The following is an 18,546-nucleotide window of genomic DNA, read 5'->3' on the forward strand; positions in this document are numbered from 1 at the left end:
TATACTGGGCCTATTCTTTTTCAATATGACTTACAGAATTGCGTGTATGTTAATACTCTGTTGCATAATGTAAACACATATATCAGTATATGTAACTCATATGTATGGTGCAGATGGGCAGGTTACAACCCTTCCGGTAGCGAGAAGGGTCCGAGAGTGCGGGCATGGAGGCTTAGGATAGACCGGTTACAGTCCAGGGAGGTTAGTATGCTAATTAATAACTGATGCTCTTTTACTTAAATATTTTACACTTGGCTCGTACAGTTGCCCTGATAATTGTGGGTTTGTTCTGCAGTTTATATGGATGCCGTACAGTAGCCCCGACGTACTTCAGGTGTTGCACCCGGAGGTTTTGGAGCCTCGGCACATGGCGGTGTGGCGCTCTGTGACCGCGCTGATCTACTTTGCTGTCATAGAGTGGCATCAGATAGATCGTGTTCTTCCTCAGTTTGGAGGGGTACAGGCCCCTCCGCGTCCCGCCTTGAACATCGACTTTCTGATGTCCAAGGACGGGAGAGGCGGCGATCGATGGTTCCCCTCTTCCATGCCGAAGTGGCATGCATACTGGGACGCTCGTCAGGACAGTGTATTGAGGTTCGATGTTGTTGCCGACCCTGGACCGTCTCATCAGTTCCTTCAGTGGTGGAGTCAGCATGGGAAGAGGTTCCTGGCACCGGACACTCAGCTGGGGGATCCGAGATCAGTTCCTATACCAATTGAGGCCTCACAGCGGGGTCCGGGGCGTGTGCCTGACATGGATCGGCCGGATGACGTGCCTGACAGGCGCAGGGTTGAGAGGAGGATGGGTGTAGGGACACGGAGGAGCCAGCGTCAGTGGAGGTGGCCGGATCAGACGGCGAGGAGTGGTTCTGACCATGGGACGACGATGACGACCAGCCTGGCCACGTTGGAGGATGCACACACGATGGAGGTACTAGTACACACGATGGCGGTCATGGAGGTGAGTGGTATGGCACAGGGCTCGGTGACGGGGCTGACACTGGTGACGCTGGACCTGGACCTGGAGCGGGCCCGCTTGGAGATTACTTCGTTGGTGTGCCAGCGGATGATCAGGCTGAGCAGGGTGGTACACCTTGGCGCATATCAGGATCACAGTGGGCAGACTTTGTTGGGTCAGACTCGTTTGTTGGAGACTTCGGGAGTCCACGCTTCCTAGATGAGATCACCGCCATCATGCAGGGTGAGGTGACCCCCCGCAGAGCTGGCCAGACCTCAGGGATCCAGGCCCCCTTAGATGTTGATCTGAACGAGCCTCCATCCTCATCCGCTGGACACAGGAGCTCCAACTCACACGTGCGTAGGCACAACATGCAAGTGCGTGCTGACACGGGAAATGAAGCGCCTGAAAGTACCCACAGTCACATGTCCGGGAGGCAAGCGATACTCGGTAAGAACCCAAGGAGAAAGTACCAGTCGGAGTGGTCTCCGCTACGGTGAACTCGGAGTTATCACGGTCATACAACGTCACAGTGAAGCACCTGGCCGTCTTCAAGTTGGCCTCGATACACTTCACCAAATGCTGACTGAACTGCTGTCCGGTGCCCATCTGGGCCTCAGCCTCTCGCCCCTTGCGAACAAAGAGTTCGGCCAGCCTGCCATATGTTGCCTTCACCAGGGATGCTACAGGAAGATTTCTTACACCCTTGAGGATTGAGTTCACACACTCGGAGATATTCGTCGTCATGTGACCGAATCTCCTCCCTTCATCGCGATGCTGCGTCCACAAGGAGTAATCAATACGGTTCGCCCAATCACACATCGCCGGGTCTTCAGACCGCAGTATATCAAACCAGTAATCAAACTCAACCTCAGTCTTCGCGTACGCTGCATTCACGAGTAGCCTCCTAGCGTCTTTGCCCTTGAAGGTAAGGGCGAAATTAGCAGCTACGTGTCGTATGCAGAATGCACGGTACGCAGATGGTGGTAACCAACCTCCGTCCGGGGCCTCAAGCGCAGATTTGATGCCGTTGTGCCTATCCGATATAACCAGCAGACCGGGCTGCGGGGTCACGTGCTGCCGAAGGTGCGAGAGAAAGAAGGTCCACGACTCCGCATTCTCACCCTCTACTAGTGCGAATGCGACAGGTAGAATGTTGGAGTTCCCGTCCTGTGCAATCGCAATGAGCAACGTTCCCCCATACTTACCATATAGATGTGTGCCGTCAATGCTGACTAGCGGCTTGCAATGCCGGAATGCCTCGATGCACGGAGGGAAAGTCCAGAAAAGTCTGTGGAAATAAGCTTGAGAGTCGTCCACCTGTCCTCCAACTATAACCGGGCTCGTCCTGAGGACCGCAACAGTACCAGGCATCGTCAGCTGGACACCCAACACCCACCTAGGTATCTCGCTGTATGACTCATCCCAGTCACCGTAGATGAGGCCAACGGCCTTCTGCTTCGCCATCCAAACCCTCCTGTAAGTCGGCCTAAAACCAAAATGCGCTGCCGTGGCGTTCAGGAGCACCTTGATGCTAACCGATGCGTCAGCCCTAACCATTGGCATAATGAACGCCGAAATCACAGAATGATCCAAACTTCTGTGATCACTTGATATGGATGTGGCTAGGCAAGTGTGAGGGCCATTGTACCGTTTGACCTCCCAAAGGCCCTTGCGCTTCCGGAGACTTAGCCGAATCAACCATGTGCAACCATTCCCGAACTCGGAACACTTACCCACATACCGGCGGTGATCGGACTCCACCACCTTGTACTGTACCCCTCGCCGGATGCTGTAAGTCTTCACACTTAACAGGGCCTCATCTTTATCCTGGAATTGCTGGCCAACTTGGAACTCTGTGAGACCAGCATTCCCTTCCGCATCTCTAGCTCCGAATCCAACAGGGTGCCCTAGCGCACCCTCATGCGTCATGGCGTCCAGGTCCAGCGAAGAAAAATATGGTGGATACTGCTGTGTGCCAGAGCTAGAACCACCGCCAGCCAATGCAGGCCCAGCCGCTACAAGCTCGTCCCCGCTATCTTCCTCAATCGTTTCGGGCTCAACGTCGTCCTCATCAGGATCACCCAATTCTTCGTCTCCGACGCCAACCGGTGGAACGCCGTGTAAAGCGTTTGGCAGAACATCAAAGGATCCTACCTCGTCGCGGACGCCGTCATTCAAATCAACAGCAAATGACGGAGAGGCGACAAGTTGGGCCGCTGGCTCGTAAACTGGGACGGAGGAAGAAGCCACAGCAGCCATCGAACTGGAGCCAGCTGCATTGGCTACATTGGCGGTATTCCGGTTCGAACCGCCTGAGCTGGATACCACATCAACCAGCTTTGCCAGCAACTCTGGTGTGCGGACCTCCGGAAACTGCCTCCGACAAAGAAACATGACTTGGAGGTCCTCATCACTACCAATCGTGAGACAATCATACTTCACCGTATCGTGCAGGATCGTGACTGGAATGCGATAGAAAAACTTCTTAATCCGCTTCGCACCTTCCAGGCCAAGTTTCATCAGCACAGCTCTAACCAGGTCATCATAGCTTGTCGTTCGATTCACCACAATATAGAGAGGATTCTTATCTGTGAACTTCACTCCGGACCGAGTTTTCCTCTTGATGGACCCTCTGTGGTGTACCAAAACAGCAAAACTCTCCTCTTCACTAGCCATCTTAAGTCCTCTAATGAGAGCAAATCACGTTTACAGCGTTTATATAGAGCTCTGACTCCTACTAATTCGAACTAACCTGGTTCGAACCATGATACATGTAATTCGAACCAGGCTGGTTCGAATTATAACAATCAGCCACTCTTTGGTTCGAACCAGGTACATGTAATTCGAACCAGCCTGGTTCGAATTACTTCAGTCGACCTCTCTTCCCATAATTCGAACCAGCCTGGTTCGATTTATTACACTTGACTAATCTCCACATAATTCGAACTCAACCGGTTCGAATTACATGCTCTCCTGGTTCGAACCTGACCGGTTCGAATTATTCACATTTTTTTAGTGGTAGTTCGAACCAATGTGGTTCGAATTACTTGCTAATAGAGTTCGAACCTTGTTGGTTCGATTTATATAAAAATGCCTCTTGGCTTATTGCTGAAACAAATTTCTGTTTGGCGTATTTTGGTTAAACTTTTCTGCATGTGGCTTAATATGGTTTTTTGCCCTAAAATTTAAATTTTTAATATTTATTCAAGTAAATAAATTTATTAATATTTCGATTTTTTATATATGAAAAAATGTAACAGTGTCTTTTTAGGTTTTAGCAATAAATGTATATGTATATATATATATATATATATGACGTAATGCATGACAAAGAAGATATCTGAAATCGAGAATAATGACTCCAACTTGTAGAATCAGATGTGTGATAGATGCTAAAAAGTAAAAACGAAGGTTCAAGAAAGCTGAATGTGATTATGCATATCTGAAGTGCCAGCTAATACCTACTATAAATAGTATTAGTAGTGTTATTATATGATGATGAAGCAATAAAATTAAAATAATAATATTAATACATTTGGAGATTCTGTCTACCAATTAATGGCAAGATTTAGTGGTATGCCCCATTAGAATTCTTATTAGTCAATAAATAGAATAATGATGAAGTTGAAATCAAATTCAGAATGTTTAATTTACACATACACTACTAGCTAGCTAGCTAGTTAATTACCTCAAAGACACTATTAATATTAATAAATCTTGAAGCAAAACATATATATCCGAGATTTTATTCATTAACACATAATAATTTGTACAATATATTGTCTATCATGTCTAATTTTTACATTACATAATACAAATATAAAAAGTGGAGTTCACACTTCTTTTTTTTTTTTCATTTTTAAGCAAGCTAGGCATCAATTCTTTAAGCATCATAAAACTCTCTAATTTGTACAATTACATAACACATATATTACTATTATGTAGTGCTTAAAAATTAAATTAGAGTATATATTTAAATAAGTCTCTAAAAAAATTTGTTCAAACATTTTTATTTTTTAAAAAAATTTATTACATTAAAGTTTTTAAACTTTATAAAAACAAGATATATAAATCATTCTATCATATTTTTAAAATTTATTTATCTAAATGACTAAATAAAAACAATAGATCTAACTAAAATAAGGAGTTATATATTTTATTTTTATAAAATTTAAAGACCACAATGTAATAATTTTTTTTAAAAACAAAAATATCTGACAAAAAAAATTTTAAAAACCTATTCAAATATATACTCATTATTAAATTATGTTACATAAACTGATAAAAGACTACACATATAACACAAACCTTTACATATTATAATATGGACAATAAGTGCATTTTTTTTTTTTTTAACCAAAGATAAGAGACTCGAATCCGCAACCTTTTAATTGAGTTTGGAGATACTATGCCATTTGAGCTATAACTCATTGGTAACAATAAGTGCATACTTGGAGTCCCTCAAACTATGTTTATATATATTATAAATAATAAAACATTAATTAAGTTAATTAATTTCCTCCTCCTGCATTGGCTATAGTATGTGGGGGATAATCCTTGCGAGGAATCATATGGTGACCATTATCATTTTCATCAGTGATTGTATGTTGGCCTGAGCCAGGTTTATTATCATATTCCTTTCTTGGGATTTGATGGTGATCATTATCATCACTTAATACTCCATCATTTTGTGGTAATAATTGATGATCTTCATGCAAATTTGTCATCACCAATGCTCTTCTATTATTATATGTAGCCATACAAGAGCTAATTTCCACCATCAACAATAATAGTAGTAGTGTTGCAATCACCGCAGGCCTCATTCTAGTTATTTAGTCACAAAAATATCAAAGCTTATAAGATATAATATAATCTAAAAATAATCTAAGTAGAGAGACTACCAATGAGCATATAAGTCATATAATTATAACTATAAATTAATTTTAATGTATTTTCAGTCTAAAAATTTAATATAAACAAATTAATTATATAGTCACATTAACAATAATAATTAATTTTTAAATATATTACTTAAAAAATAATCTAAACACATGAATTTAATTAATTGGAAAATAATCGTATAAAATACTTTATATTATTAGTAGTTCAAAATTAAATTCTCACTAGAAAAAAACTGACAAATAGCAGTGCTTATAAAGCTGGATAGCAGCAATTTTTAACCGCTACAGAACAGATAGCAGCGGTTTTAGTAGCCTCTTTCAAATTTGTTGCACTAACCGCTGCCAAATTCTAGAAACTGCTGCTAAATATCTACCACTATCTGTCGATTTTTTTGTAGTGCTCTTACAACTAAATCAATAATAATTACATGTTAAAAATTATACTATTAAATATAGACTTCCTCCATCTATTTTTAGGTAGTATATTTGGATACTACATACATTGCAAAAACAAACACTGAAAAGATATCAAACAAGTACTATTTTTAAGGAAAAATTAAGCAAATGACAAAACATATCTCTAAATTATTATGAACAAGATATATATATGCATATAATAAATATGTACTAGTTATTAATTAAAACTTCTATATATCATGTAATAATATAAAACGAACCTGGTGTGATTAGGATATATATGCTATATATGTGCTAGCTTGTATTTGTCTATTTGATTTGAATTATATGAAGAAGAAAGAAGGCACAAGAAGCATTATATATATATATATATATATAGGAGCATGGAAATGGTTACTTGTTATGGTTATGATATGAGATAGTGAATAATGGGAAGAAGTCAACTTCAAATAATAGTATTATGGTGGGGTATTGCCACCAATGAGGCAAGATTAAGTGCGATGAATGCCCATTAAAATAATTAATGATAAAATATATAAAATGATGAGATGATTTTTCGAAATTTCTATGGTGGGCACTAATAATAGGGGATATCCACTTAAAGCAGGGCAAATAATTGAGTTTATTAAATTTAATTTTTTATAAAGCTTACTCATAATTTTTTCTTTAAAAATAAATAATATAAAATGATAAATTAGTAAGATTCAATAATTAACAAGGTTCAGAAAATCGGACCGGTCATCAAACTGCTCTAGTTACTGGTTTATTGGTTTATTGGTCTAACCGGTTCAACCGGTGGTTCAACCGAAAAAACTGTTTTAGAATAAAATAATAAATAAATTATAAATATACATCCTAAAATATAATTATAGTCTACCAGCAATTCTGCCTAGAGCAATTAACAAAAAAAATCAAACATTCCATAAATGGCTCGTTCACTTATTAGGATTATGTATGAATTACGAATCTAATTTTAGTTCCAACTAATCTCAAAATTTACAACATGAACTAAGGCTTACATTTTCGCTCAGTCCCTTAGCATTTCTTCCCAAAGATTTGGGATCATGCAAGTGTTTGATTACAAAGAAATTGTAGTGTACTATGTATGAATATAGGTGTCAGCATGATTCATCCACTGTGTAGACAAGTCTTTGCCAAACTTTTGTGTTCTTTTTTGGGACCATCAGTGAAGCTATAATCAGTGTCATGTTCTTTGAATGTTCAAATAACAAGTTTTCGCACCCATCATGATAAGCCTCTCCACCATGAATAACTCTTAATTGTTCTCAATCAAGGGATCTAGGAGGAGATGACTATAGTTTGAATGATATGCCATTTTGTACCTGCAAATCTGAATTTGAATCATCGTGAACATCAATAGAACTTAATCTGAGCCGAAAGCTACATCGAGATACAAAACCTTTAAAGAGTCATTGTTCCATGAATTATAAGAGTATTGGTTCAATTATGCCCACAGCAATTCTGCCTACAGTATTCAGCCATTCAACAATATTGTAAAACAGAGTAAGTCTCCACTTTCCAGCATTGACAAAACAGAGTAACAAATTAACAATTACAAAGTAACAAATTAAAACAGATTAACAAATTAACAATTACAAAGCAGCAAAAGTGCAAAACACTAAAACAGCAATAAATTGAACAAAAATCGCGTAACGGGTACACTAGGAACATCTTCATGTTTCTGTATCAACTGAGGAAAAAAAGGAACGAAGAAGATGAGCAGAGGACGGAAGAGGCGAAGAATGAAGAAGATGAGCAGAGGACCGAAGAGGCGAAGATCGAAGAAGATGAGCAGAGGAAGTTCAGAGAAGATGAAGACCACGAGTCACTCACCTGGGTTCGATGGAGGGCTACTGGTGTTGAGGACCAGGCGACGATGAAGACGATGAGAGGGCTACTGGTGTTGAGAAGTTGAAGACGATGGAGGGCTACTGGGCTGGGAACCAGGCGACGATGGAGGGCTACTGGTGCTGAAGACCAGGCGACGGCGGTGGCGCTGACGACCTCAGACTGCGGCAACGATGGAGGGCTACTGGGCGACAATGGAGAGGAACTTCAGAGGGCTAGGGTTCACTCATTGTGAGACTGAGATGAATGAATGGGGGTGGCGGTGCCGGGTCGGGTAGGTTTTCATTTTTCTAATTTTTTTTAAAACAATTAAGAAAACGGCGTCGTTTAAAAGAACCGGCCGATTTTTTGCCAGTTCACCGGTTTTTGAGCGGTTCTTTCTCTAATGGTTTTTAAAGGAGGACCAGACCGCTTGCATTGTCGGTTTACGGTTAAACCGATCGAACCGATCGGTCCGGTCCGATTTTCAGAACCTTGATAATTAAGTATTGGTATGTATTTGGGAATTAGACACGTTTCTTATTTCATAGATGTTTTCTTCTCCTTCTTATTTCAAATGTGGTCATCCAACATGATTAAATTGTATACATATAGTTTCTTGAGAATTATTATATTATAGTATATGGAATATAGATAATTATTTAATTTATCTCTGTTTTATAGTTATAAACTAATAAGTCTCAAATAAACATAAAAAAAAAGTTATTCTATTCATTATCTCTAAATCAACTAATGCATAAACTTTAACCAGCATATATAATTGATGACTTAACATTTAATTTATGATTTTAAAACAAGTAAATAAATATTGCCTAAAAATACTCATCATATGATACGATTTTTTTTATGCAGCGGTTTCTTTTAACCGCCACAGAATATTTGCCGCTATCTGCCAGATTTATTGTAATGTTAAAAGATTTTATAAATAAACTAAAAATCCATAATTTGAAAAAATTATTAACAAGTACCCTCATGAAATTGGAAAAGCAGAAAGGTTTGATTAAAAAAAAAATGAAATACTACGTACTATTGGTACTATTGGAATTCATGATTGGAAACATAAATTGAATTAACTTATGAATTAAAAAAATATTACAACTTTAAAGGAATAGGTTATGTATAAACGAAATAAAGAATAAATAGTTACATGCTTTTTTTTTTTATTTATTGGATCATATATAGATAAATTCTTGTCATACATTTATTTTTTGTATTATTAAAGCATAAGTATTTAGGTCAATGATTAACATTTTGACAATATTTTCAGCACCAAATATCCCAAAATTCATCCATGAACATACTCAGCCATTTTCACCCTCGTCATCCACTGAATGTAATTTATAGTATTAAAAAGCAGTATCATTCATATATAGTTTATTTATTAATTAATAATTAAGTTACCACATATATCTATCAAGTAAAAACAGCAGATATGTAACTGAGGGTCATTGTGAGGTCGTGTCGTGGGAATATTGCTGGGAAGTGATGTTGTTAATATCTCCAAGGAATTGAAGGTAAAGTGTTAAAAGTAGGGCCGTTAAAAATGAGGTAGAAACTCAGGTGCAGTCGAATTTATGTGAAGTTGATAATTGAGAGTGGTAAAATGATTTGACTAAATTCTTATTTAATAGCTCTCAACTATCAACTTCATATGAAATCGAATGCACCTGAGTTTTCACCTAAAAATAAATTAAAAACATAAGTTCAATTCATTTATTTATTTAAATAGATAAATTTTATTTATAAAATTAAATCTATTTAAATTTCGAGTTAAATAGACTAAATCTAATTAATCCAATTAAGTCTTTTGAAATAAATTCAATTAGATAATTAATATCTTTCTTTTAATATTACTTATTTTTTTGAAATGACTTTTTATTCTAAATTTAAAACTACAAATTTTAAATTTTAAAATAAAAATTAAAAGTAAAATAATTTTAATTAATATTAATTAATTAAAAATTAAATTTCTATACTCGTACTTTCCCAATTAAATAGGCCATTGGTATGTGAAAGCCGCCTAGAAAATACTGAAATGGTATACATGCATCTTTCTCTTAATATTTAGGTAGAGACTACTACAAAGTCCTTAGATTTTACTATTTTAGTGATTAGGGTTAGAAATTATTAGCAGCCGCTATTTCATAGGGAGGGAACATTATTAGTAACTAATACAAGGCAAATATCAATGTACAGTCTTGAATATTGATGCGAGAATATTCCTTGCAATTTGGGTTTTTTTTTTTTTTTGCCTTTTTCTCCATTTTTATTGTGTTGGGTTGTTTTATTAATAAAGAACATTTTAGCTAGGAACACCAAAGTGAAATTAAAGCAAGTAAATACCACTATAATTTAAGTATTTTTGTGTTTATTTGTTAGTTTTTTTAGTCTGCCATGGACTTTGTCCTCATATGCTCAGATATTGATGATAACCTCACTTGTTAAAGCTAAGCATCCCGCCGAAGAGCCTTAACTCAGGTGGCATTTCACTCTCTCCCCACTACTAAGGTCTAGAGTTCAAACTCTAGAAGTTGCATTTGAAGGAAAAATATGATAAATGTGTGAGGAGTATGTGGATGTGTTGTGTACCTAAAATTAGGGGTTGTCCAATTCACTGATAAAAAAAAAAAAAGCTAAGCATTCCTATTATATATATGTTAAGTTGGTTAACCTTTTCTTGGGTTAATTAACGAGTTTTATTTATTTTCAGGTATTAATAGTGTAGTAAAATTTGAGAGAAAAGGACAAATAGGTTCCTGACATTTTGTCCCGTGGACATTTTCGTCCGTAACCATTGAAAAATACTTTTAAGTCCTTGACCTTCACAAAACTTGGACGGATTAGTCCCTCCGTCCAAATGCCTCCGTTAGGGACTGATCTGTCCAAATGCCTCTGTCAGGGACTTAAAAGTATTTTTTAATAGTCAAGGACAAAAATGTCCGCAGAGCAAAAAGTCAGGGACTTATTTGTCCTTTTCTCTAAATTTTATATAGATATAAATTTTATATTCTTAATTACATTATAGTAAAATTAAATATTTTTAAATATATTACTTAAAATATCATGTAATTAAACGTATGTATTTAATTGAATACAACAACAACAAAGCCTTGTCTCGCTAGGTGGGGTCAGCTACATGAATCAAACGGCGCCACTGAATTATGTCATGTATTATGTCTACGGAGAGACCGTTTACATGTAGATCTCGTTTAACCACGTCATGGATGGTCTTCTTAGGTCTTACTCTGCCTTTCACCCTTTGTCAATTTTCCATCTCATCTACCCTCCTGACTAGGTGTTCTGTCGGTCTTCTTCTCACGTGTCCAAATCACCTGAGACGCAATTCTACCATTTTTTCCACAATGGGTGCTACTCCAACTCTTTCCCTTATATATTCATTCTTTATTTTATCCAATCGCGTATGACCGCTCATCCATCCCAACATCTTCATTTCTGGCACACTTAGCTTATTATGTCCGTGCTCCTCTTTGACCGTCCAACACTCCATACCATAAAAGCATAGCCGGTCTTATAGCAGTGCGATAGAATTTACCTTTAAATTTTAATTTAAAGGCACTTTTTTGTCACATATAAAACCAGATGCACTCCACCATTTTGACCAACCAGCTTGGATCCTATGATTTACATCCTATTCAATCTCTCCATTTTCCTGTATGATGCACTCAAGATACTTAAAATTTTTAACTTTTCATAGGGTGTTTTCTCCAATTATTACCTCTATATTAGGGTTTTTCCTTCTTAGATCGAATTTACATTCTATTATTCCGTCTTGCTACGACTTATGTGCAGACCATACACTTCTAGAGCTTCTCTCTATAAGTCTAACTTCTTATTTAGGTCTTCCCTTTACTCTCCCATAAGGACCATATCATCGACAAAAAGCATGCACCATTGCATATGCTCTTGGATGTGTTCTGTGAGTACTTCTAAGACTAATGTGAAAATGTATGGATTTAAAGGATGATCCTGATGTAATCTTATACCAATAGAAAAATCCTCTATCACACCACTTTGAGTCTTCACACTAGTTGTGACCCAATCATACATGTATTTAATTGTACGAATATATGCGATCCTTATTTTCTTCTTTTCTAAAACCTTCTATAAGACCTCCTTTAGCATCCTATCGTATACTTTAATGTATAAAAATCTTTACACTATTAAGTATTAATTGATAAAAATTAAACACTTAAATTTTTGTAGTGTGAAAACAGATTAAGTGAATTAACAAATTATAATTTAAATAGCATAGTCTTTTCATACTCATACTCATCTAGAAGTGATCGATTCGAGTGAATAAGTGAGGTATTTATAATAATGTAGTTAGGTAGCAAACTAGTTTGGAAATACCTTGATCAATTTTTTGTTTGTTGCGTGAATAAATTAGTTAATAACATATTTGAGCTTTATAAATTAAAAAATGAGCTTTAATTTAATTTTCAATAGTGTGAAACGAAGTGTCAATTTTGTTCTTGCTAGAAATGTGGTCCCTCGTCTCTATAATTCATTGTGATAGGTATTTTAAATGTTTGTAACGTGAGTAATACAAATATCGTTTTTTATTTATTAGTTTATATTTCTAAGTTTCAACTTTCAATATTGTGGAACGGAGTGTCGATTTTCAATTTTGTTCTTGTTAGAAATGTGGCCCCTCATCTCTATAATTCACTGCGATAGGTATTTTAGATGTTTGTAACGTGAGTAATACAAATATTATTTTTTATTTATTAGTTTATATTTTTAAGGAAATTGTTGAGTAAATCTTTTTAACGTGTGGATAAATAAAATTGTTGAGTAAATTTTTTTCTTGTGGCATAAGAAAATCAAATAGAAGGTAGAATATTTTTTTTATTCAATTTTAATTTATCTTTAATGTAAACAAATATAGTTGAGTATCTTTTTTATTATATAAAAAAATTAAATAAAAGATAAAAAAATATTTAATTTTAATTTATTATTTTTAAATTTTAAATTCTTTTTATTCAATTTCAATTGTGATGTTTTTGTTTTTCGTTAGTTCTTTGTCACATTGTAAACGGGATTCATATGTATATAAATTTAATAGTTATCCTAAGTAGACGTAACATGTTAACGAACTGCAACAAGTTTTATTATATTGGTTCGTATAGAATTCTAGAAAATTGGAAATTGTGATTAAAAAAAGTTTCTTCAATTTAGTCAAAGCAAACGCTTATCTCATGTTTGAAAAATGAGGGCCTCCTTATTATTAATTAATTAATCCTACTTTGTTAATTTTCATAACTTGTATGTAGCACTGCACCCTATAAATATGAGATAGCTACATCTTGATCATTGCCACATAACAACACATCAAAGGAGAGGGAAAAAAAAATTGTTGTTAAAATGGAAAAGTTTTCGGCGAAGGTTTTCATTTGCAGTTTATTTGCAGCACTTGTTTTGCTGTCTTCCCCAGCAAGGTCCCAAGAAGTTGGTAAGTACTTAATTATTATATTAATTACCATGCATGCATATATTAATTGATTAATTGTGAGTTCAAGATTTATATTTACATATATATGTTCAATTTTTTATTTTTTATTTTTTGTGATTTTTAATGTCTTCTCCTAATGAGGATGTGTTTGCCGGCCTTTACAGTTTTATTTTGTGTACTTTTTTTAATATTTTCTGTTTTTAAATTTTTATAAAAAAAATAAAAATGAAAAAATTATTATTTTTATTATTTTATTTTTTTATAAAATCTTAAAAAAATATATAAACCAAATGTACGCTTATTTTTCATGACTTGGTAATTTTGGTGGAAATTCAGATGCAATCGACTTCACGTGAAGTTGATAATTAAAAGCTGTTAGATAAAAATTTAGTTAAATCAATCAAATTATCTAACAACTCTCAACTATTAACTTCACGTGAAGTCGAGTGCATCTGAGTTTTCACCATTAGAATATGATATATATTTGATGTGTTTGAATAGTGCTAATTTATTTTTATCTATTTAACTAATCAATTACAGAGGATGAGAACGAGTTTAATTACGATGAAAATAGTGATAGAGGACCATCTCATTGGGGAGACATAAAACCAGAATGGAGGACGTGCAAAACTGGAAAAATGCAATCACCAATTGATTTAAATTATAGAGAAGTTCAAGTAGCTAAACTAGGACCCCTTAACTTGAACTACAATCCCTCCAATTATGATACCCTTAAGAATAAGGGTCATGAGATACAGGTAAATATCATTTCTATGTATTTTTTTAATTAGTAAAAAAAACTTGATCATATAGTAGTGTCACCATATAATAATAATCATTAAGCAAATAAAATTGGACTCCCTTATTAATTTTTTTCTTTTTCAACTTATTTGTTTGAGTAGTTGGACATTCATGAACCAACAAGCTCTCTACAAATTAATGGAACCTCTTATACACTTGTCAATTTACATTGGCACATTCCATCTGAACACACCATTAATAGACAAAGGTACGTATATACATACATATATACTAGACATACATACATGCTGTTAATATTGTAAGTGTGAAAAGTGTTGAAGTTAGTCCTACATCAAAGAAAACAAGGAAGAGTGAGGAGTTTATAAGATGTGAGACTCAGTAACTTAATATTTTAAGATTTTGAATTGGATGTAATGTATTTTTATCTTATTTTACGGTTGACCCAACACATGCATGCATATACCTATTTCTGACTTTTTAAATAAATATATTATTTTACAGTTGAATCTCAATTGAACCTTTTACCACCTTAATTATTTCCAATAATTACTTATGAGTAAAATTAAATATATATTGTTGCAGATTCGATCTAGAGCTACACCTGGTGCATCAAACTCCAATAACTAATCGAATAGCAGTAATTGGAATACTTTACAAGATTGGAACAGGATCAGACCCAGTATTGTTATCGGTACAATAATTTTTTCACTCAATAAAGTTATTTATCTCTCGTAATTCTAAATTATAAACTGTAAATTGTAATTGATAATTTTGTAGCTAAAGGAACCTTTGGAGGCACTGAATGGATCAAGTGCTGGAAAGAATGTATCAGTGGGTGTATTTGATCCAAGGGTGGTTGGCATTGGCAATGACACAAAATTGTATTACAGATACATGGGTTCTTTGACTACTCCTCCTTGTACAGAGGGTGTTACTTGGACCGTCCTTAAACAGGTCATTCAAATTTTTAAACTAGATGCAGATTTAGATTCAGTCAACTTTACGTAAAATTGATAGTTAAAAGTGGCTAAATAATTTGACTAAATTTTTATATAACAATTCTTAGTATTAACTTCACGTGAAGTTGATTACTGTACCTAAGTTTTCACCTTCCAACTAACTTATTATTACTATAAATTGTTTTATATAGGATATAATTTTAAGTATTGTTTTGAGAATTGGATCGAAAATTAAAAAAAAAAAATGTCTGATTAACCAAAAACTAATTATTGAATCAGTACTATTTATTATTAAGATAAAATTTGATTATAAATAATTGATTAATTGGTCAAATCAATTTCATTTTATAGTGGTTAATTAATTTAAAATAAAATATATTTTTTAAAAAATTATATATTTCTTATATAAATATATTATATTATTATCTCGATTCAACTTCGATTGAATTTTTAAACTTTTTAAACTTTTAGTTTTACTAGTTCGATCACTGATTTAATTTTTAGAATTTTAGTTTTAATAAGTAAGAATATTTTAAAATATATTAATTTTAATGAGATCTTATATATAGAATGTCAATAGTTACTCATTTAAAAAATCTTTATATAAATATTATGTATTATATTTAGTAATTTAGTTAAATATGTGAAATTCTTGTTTTTTTTACTTGAAGATATTTTTATATGGTTAGTTTGTATATATAATTAATAGAAATTTTACTAATGGAGGTGTAATTGTTCAGATTAGAAGCGTTAAAGAAGAACAAATTGTTTCGCTTCAGAATGCCGTTAATGATGTAAGTTTTCGACTCTTGAGTAATTTCATAATCAATATTAAAAATGTTATATAAACATCAAAATTTAACTATTAAATCAACCATCAATATATAGTTTATACGAATAATTGACGACTTTATATATAGCACACATAAATCAATATATGCTTGTAAATTGAATTAGAAAATTGTTGAAAAAAATAGAATAATAATGGTTAAAATTTGGACATATGTTACAGGGTCCAGGTGGGAATGCGAGACCAATACAACCAACAAACGATCGCATAGTGCAGTTCAATAAATATCCGCCTTACTTTTCCTCAAATTAAACTCTGATAGAGCCGCAGCCGAGGCCTGGATCATATGGCAATCTTGTTTGTTTTTTATAGAACTGTACCGAATTCAAATTCTCTTGAAGAAATATTGAATCATTTGTGTGTATCTCTCATATAGTGTGTGTAAGTGAATTGTGTGAATGTATAATGTATGAGTGTAATGTCTAGAATTAGGGACTATCCAATCCACTTGACCAAAAAAAAAATTCTGATAGAGCCCATAGAAACATTCGCAATTCATCACATATGCATAAGATTATATGAAAGAATATTAGAAAATATATATTTTCACTAACTATATATAAAATATGTACACGATTACACTCTAATAAAGAATTGTGAAACTCTTTTTCAGATAAAAAGTTATTATTATTATTATTATTATTATTATTATTATTATTATTATTATTATTATTATTATTATTATTATTATGATGTTGAATGTTCTATATATTGTGAAACTCTTTGTGAATTCTACTTGGCAACTGATCATGTGGCTAGGATATATGAACCATTATATTATTGTATATGGAATATATATAATTATTTAATTTATCTCTGTTTTATAGTTATAAACTAATAAGTCTCAAATAAACATAAAAAAAAAGTTATTCTATTCATTATCTCTAAATCAACTAATGCATAAAATTTAACCAGCATATATAATTGATGACTTAACATTTAATTTATGATTTTAAAACAAGTAAATAAATATTGCCTAAAAATATTCATCATGTGATTCAATCTTCTTTTTTTTTACAGCAATTTCTTTTAACTTTGTTGAAATTTTCTTGGTCCAAAGATTATCTATGTTAAATCATTAAAAAAAAAATATTAAATGTGAAAGCGTACAATTCATAAACATGAATCATGATCGGAAGAGTTTGGATTTTGTGCTTCTTTCGATCTTCCTCAACCAAAGGTTTCTGTATTCCTAGGTTGCTGAATTGTGACTCGTCTGAGGGGAAAAGAGTAACAAAGGCGACTTTGGTATATTGGGGTCCGAAACTCTGAAGGCACTATTTATATTTGAGCATAGCACCCATTAAATCCTAAAACCCAAATAAAATAGTATCTAAAGTCCAAAAGATAATATATCTAAAATCCAAAAGATAATTATGTAAAAAACAAAAGATAATATCTGGTTTTATTCTCATTTAATTTCAAATCAAAAGTAATAATGACTTATTCAATTTAGTATTTATAACAATAAATGAGATCATCATTATATAAGTCATTTAATTTGAAATAACATAATTTGTGATTATAATTAATATATGAATTGCTCACAACTAAATTAGAAAATTAAATAATTTCCTAACAATCTCCCGCTTAGGCTATACATATATTCTTTCTTGACATAATCACATCGTATAAACTTTATGCGCGCATCTGAATGCTATTTCTCTCATTACTTTAACAATCTGGTCCGTCTCATATATTAGATATGGAATCACTGCAGCTTTTATCACATTAAATGTCGTGACTAAACCACGACAATCACCATCCTAATATACTTAACGACATAGATCAGTAATATGGAAATTGCATGCCAAGTGATCTCATGCATCTCTATTTTCACCTGATCTAACTTTAAAACTTTATTGAGATCAAACAAAATAATACAAATATTGCAAAATGAACATTTCAGATAACATGAAATAAACCATCAACTTAATTCTGCAGAAAAATAATTCAATATCTGTCATTGGACATATAGCATAAAATAAACTCCCACTAAACCAAGACATCACAAATATTGACACTCATCCAAGCAGTGTGCTCATGAAAGACTTTAGAGATCAATCCCTTGGTAATGAGTTTGCTAGCATATACTTTGTTCCTATATGTCTTATGGAAATCTGTTTTTCTTAAACTTTCTCATTGATAACTAAGAACTTGATGTCTGTATGCTTCGATTTTGTCAAGCTCTTATTGTTGTTGGAGTATAGTACTGCTGATCACTTATTGTCACAAAATATCTTTAATGGCCTTTCAATGTCATCTACTATACGAAGCTCAGTGATAAAGTTTCGCAACCATATGCCATAAAATTGGAATCAAGAACTCAGTGATCTCCAAATTTTTTTCATGAA

The 18,546-nt window shown here is 33.9% G+C and overlaps 1 protein-coding gene across 1 annotated transcript; it reads left to right on the plus strand.

Moving 5' to 3' along the window:
- The first annotated feature begins 13,446 nt into the window (after positions 1–13,446).
- LOC107629240 (alpha carbonic anhydrase 7) lies at positions 13,447–16,793 on the plus strand. Its single transcript, XM_016331985.3, has 7 exons — positions 13,447–13,621; positions 14,162–14,379; positions 14,524–14,630; positions 14,966–15,074; positions 15,161–15,337; positions 16,083–16,136; positions 16,355–16,793. Exons 1-7 carry the CDS (start codon positions 13,534–13,536, stop codon positions 16,442–16,444), a joined length of 843 nt encoding a protein of 280 aa, XP_016187471.1. The 5' UTR covers positions 13,447–13,533; the 3' UTR covers positions 16,445–16,793.
- Positions 16,794–18,546: the final 1,753 nt, after the last annotated feature.

Source organism: Arachis ipaensis, chromosome B3 (assembly GCF_059453495.1).
Source record: "Arachis ipaensis isolate K30076 ecotype BB chromosome B3, ASM5945349v1, whole genome shotgun sequence".
Taxonomy (NCBI): Eukaryota; Viridiplantae; Streptophyta; class Magnoliopsida; order Fabales; family Fabaceae; genus Arachis; species Arachis ipaensis.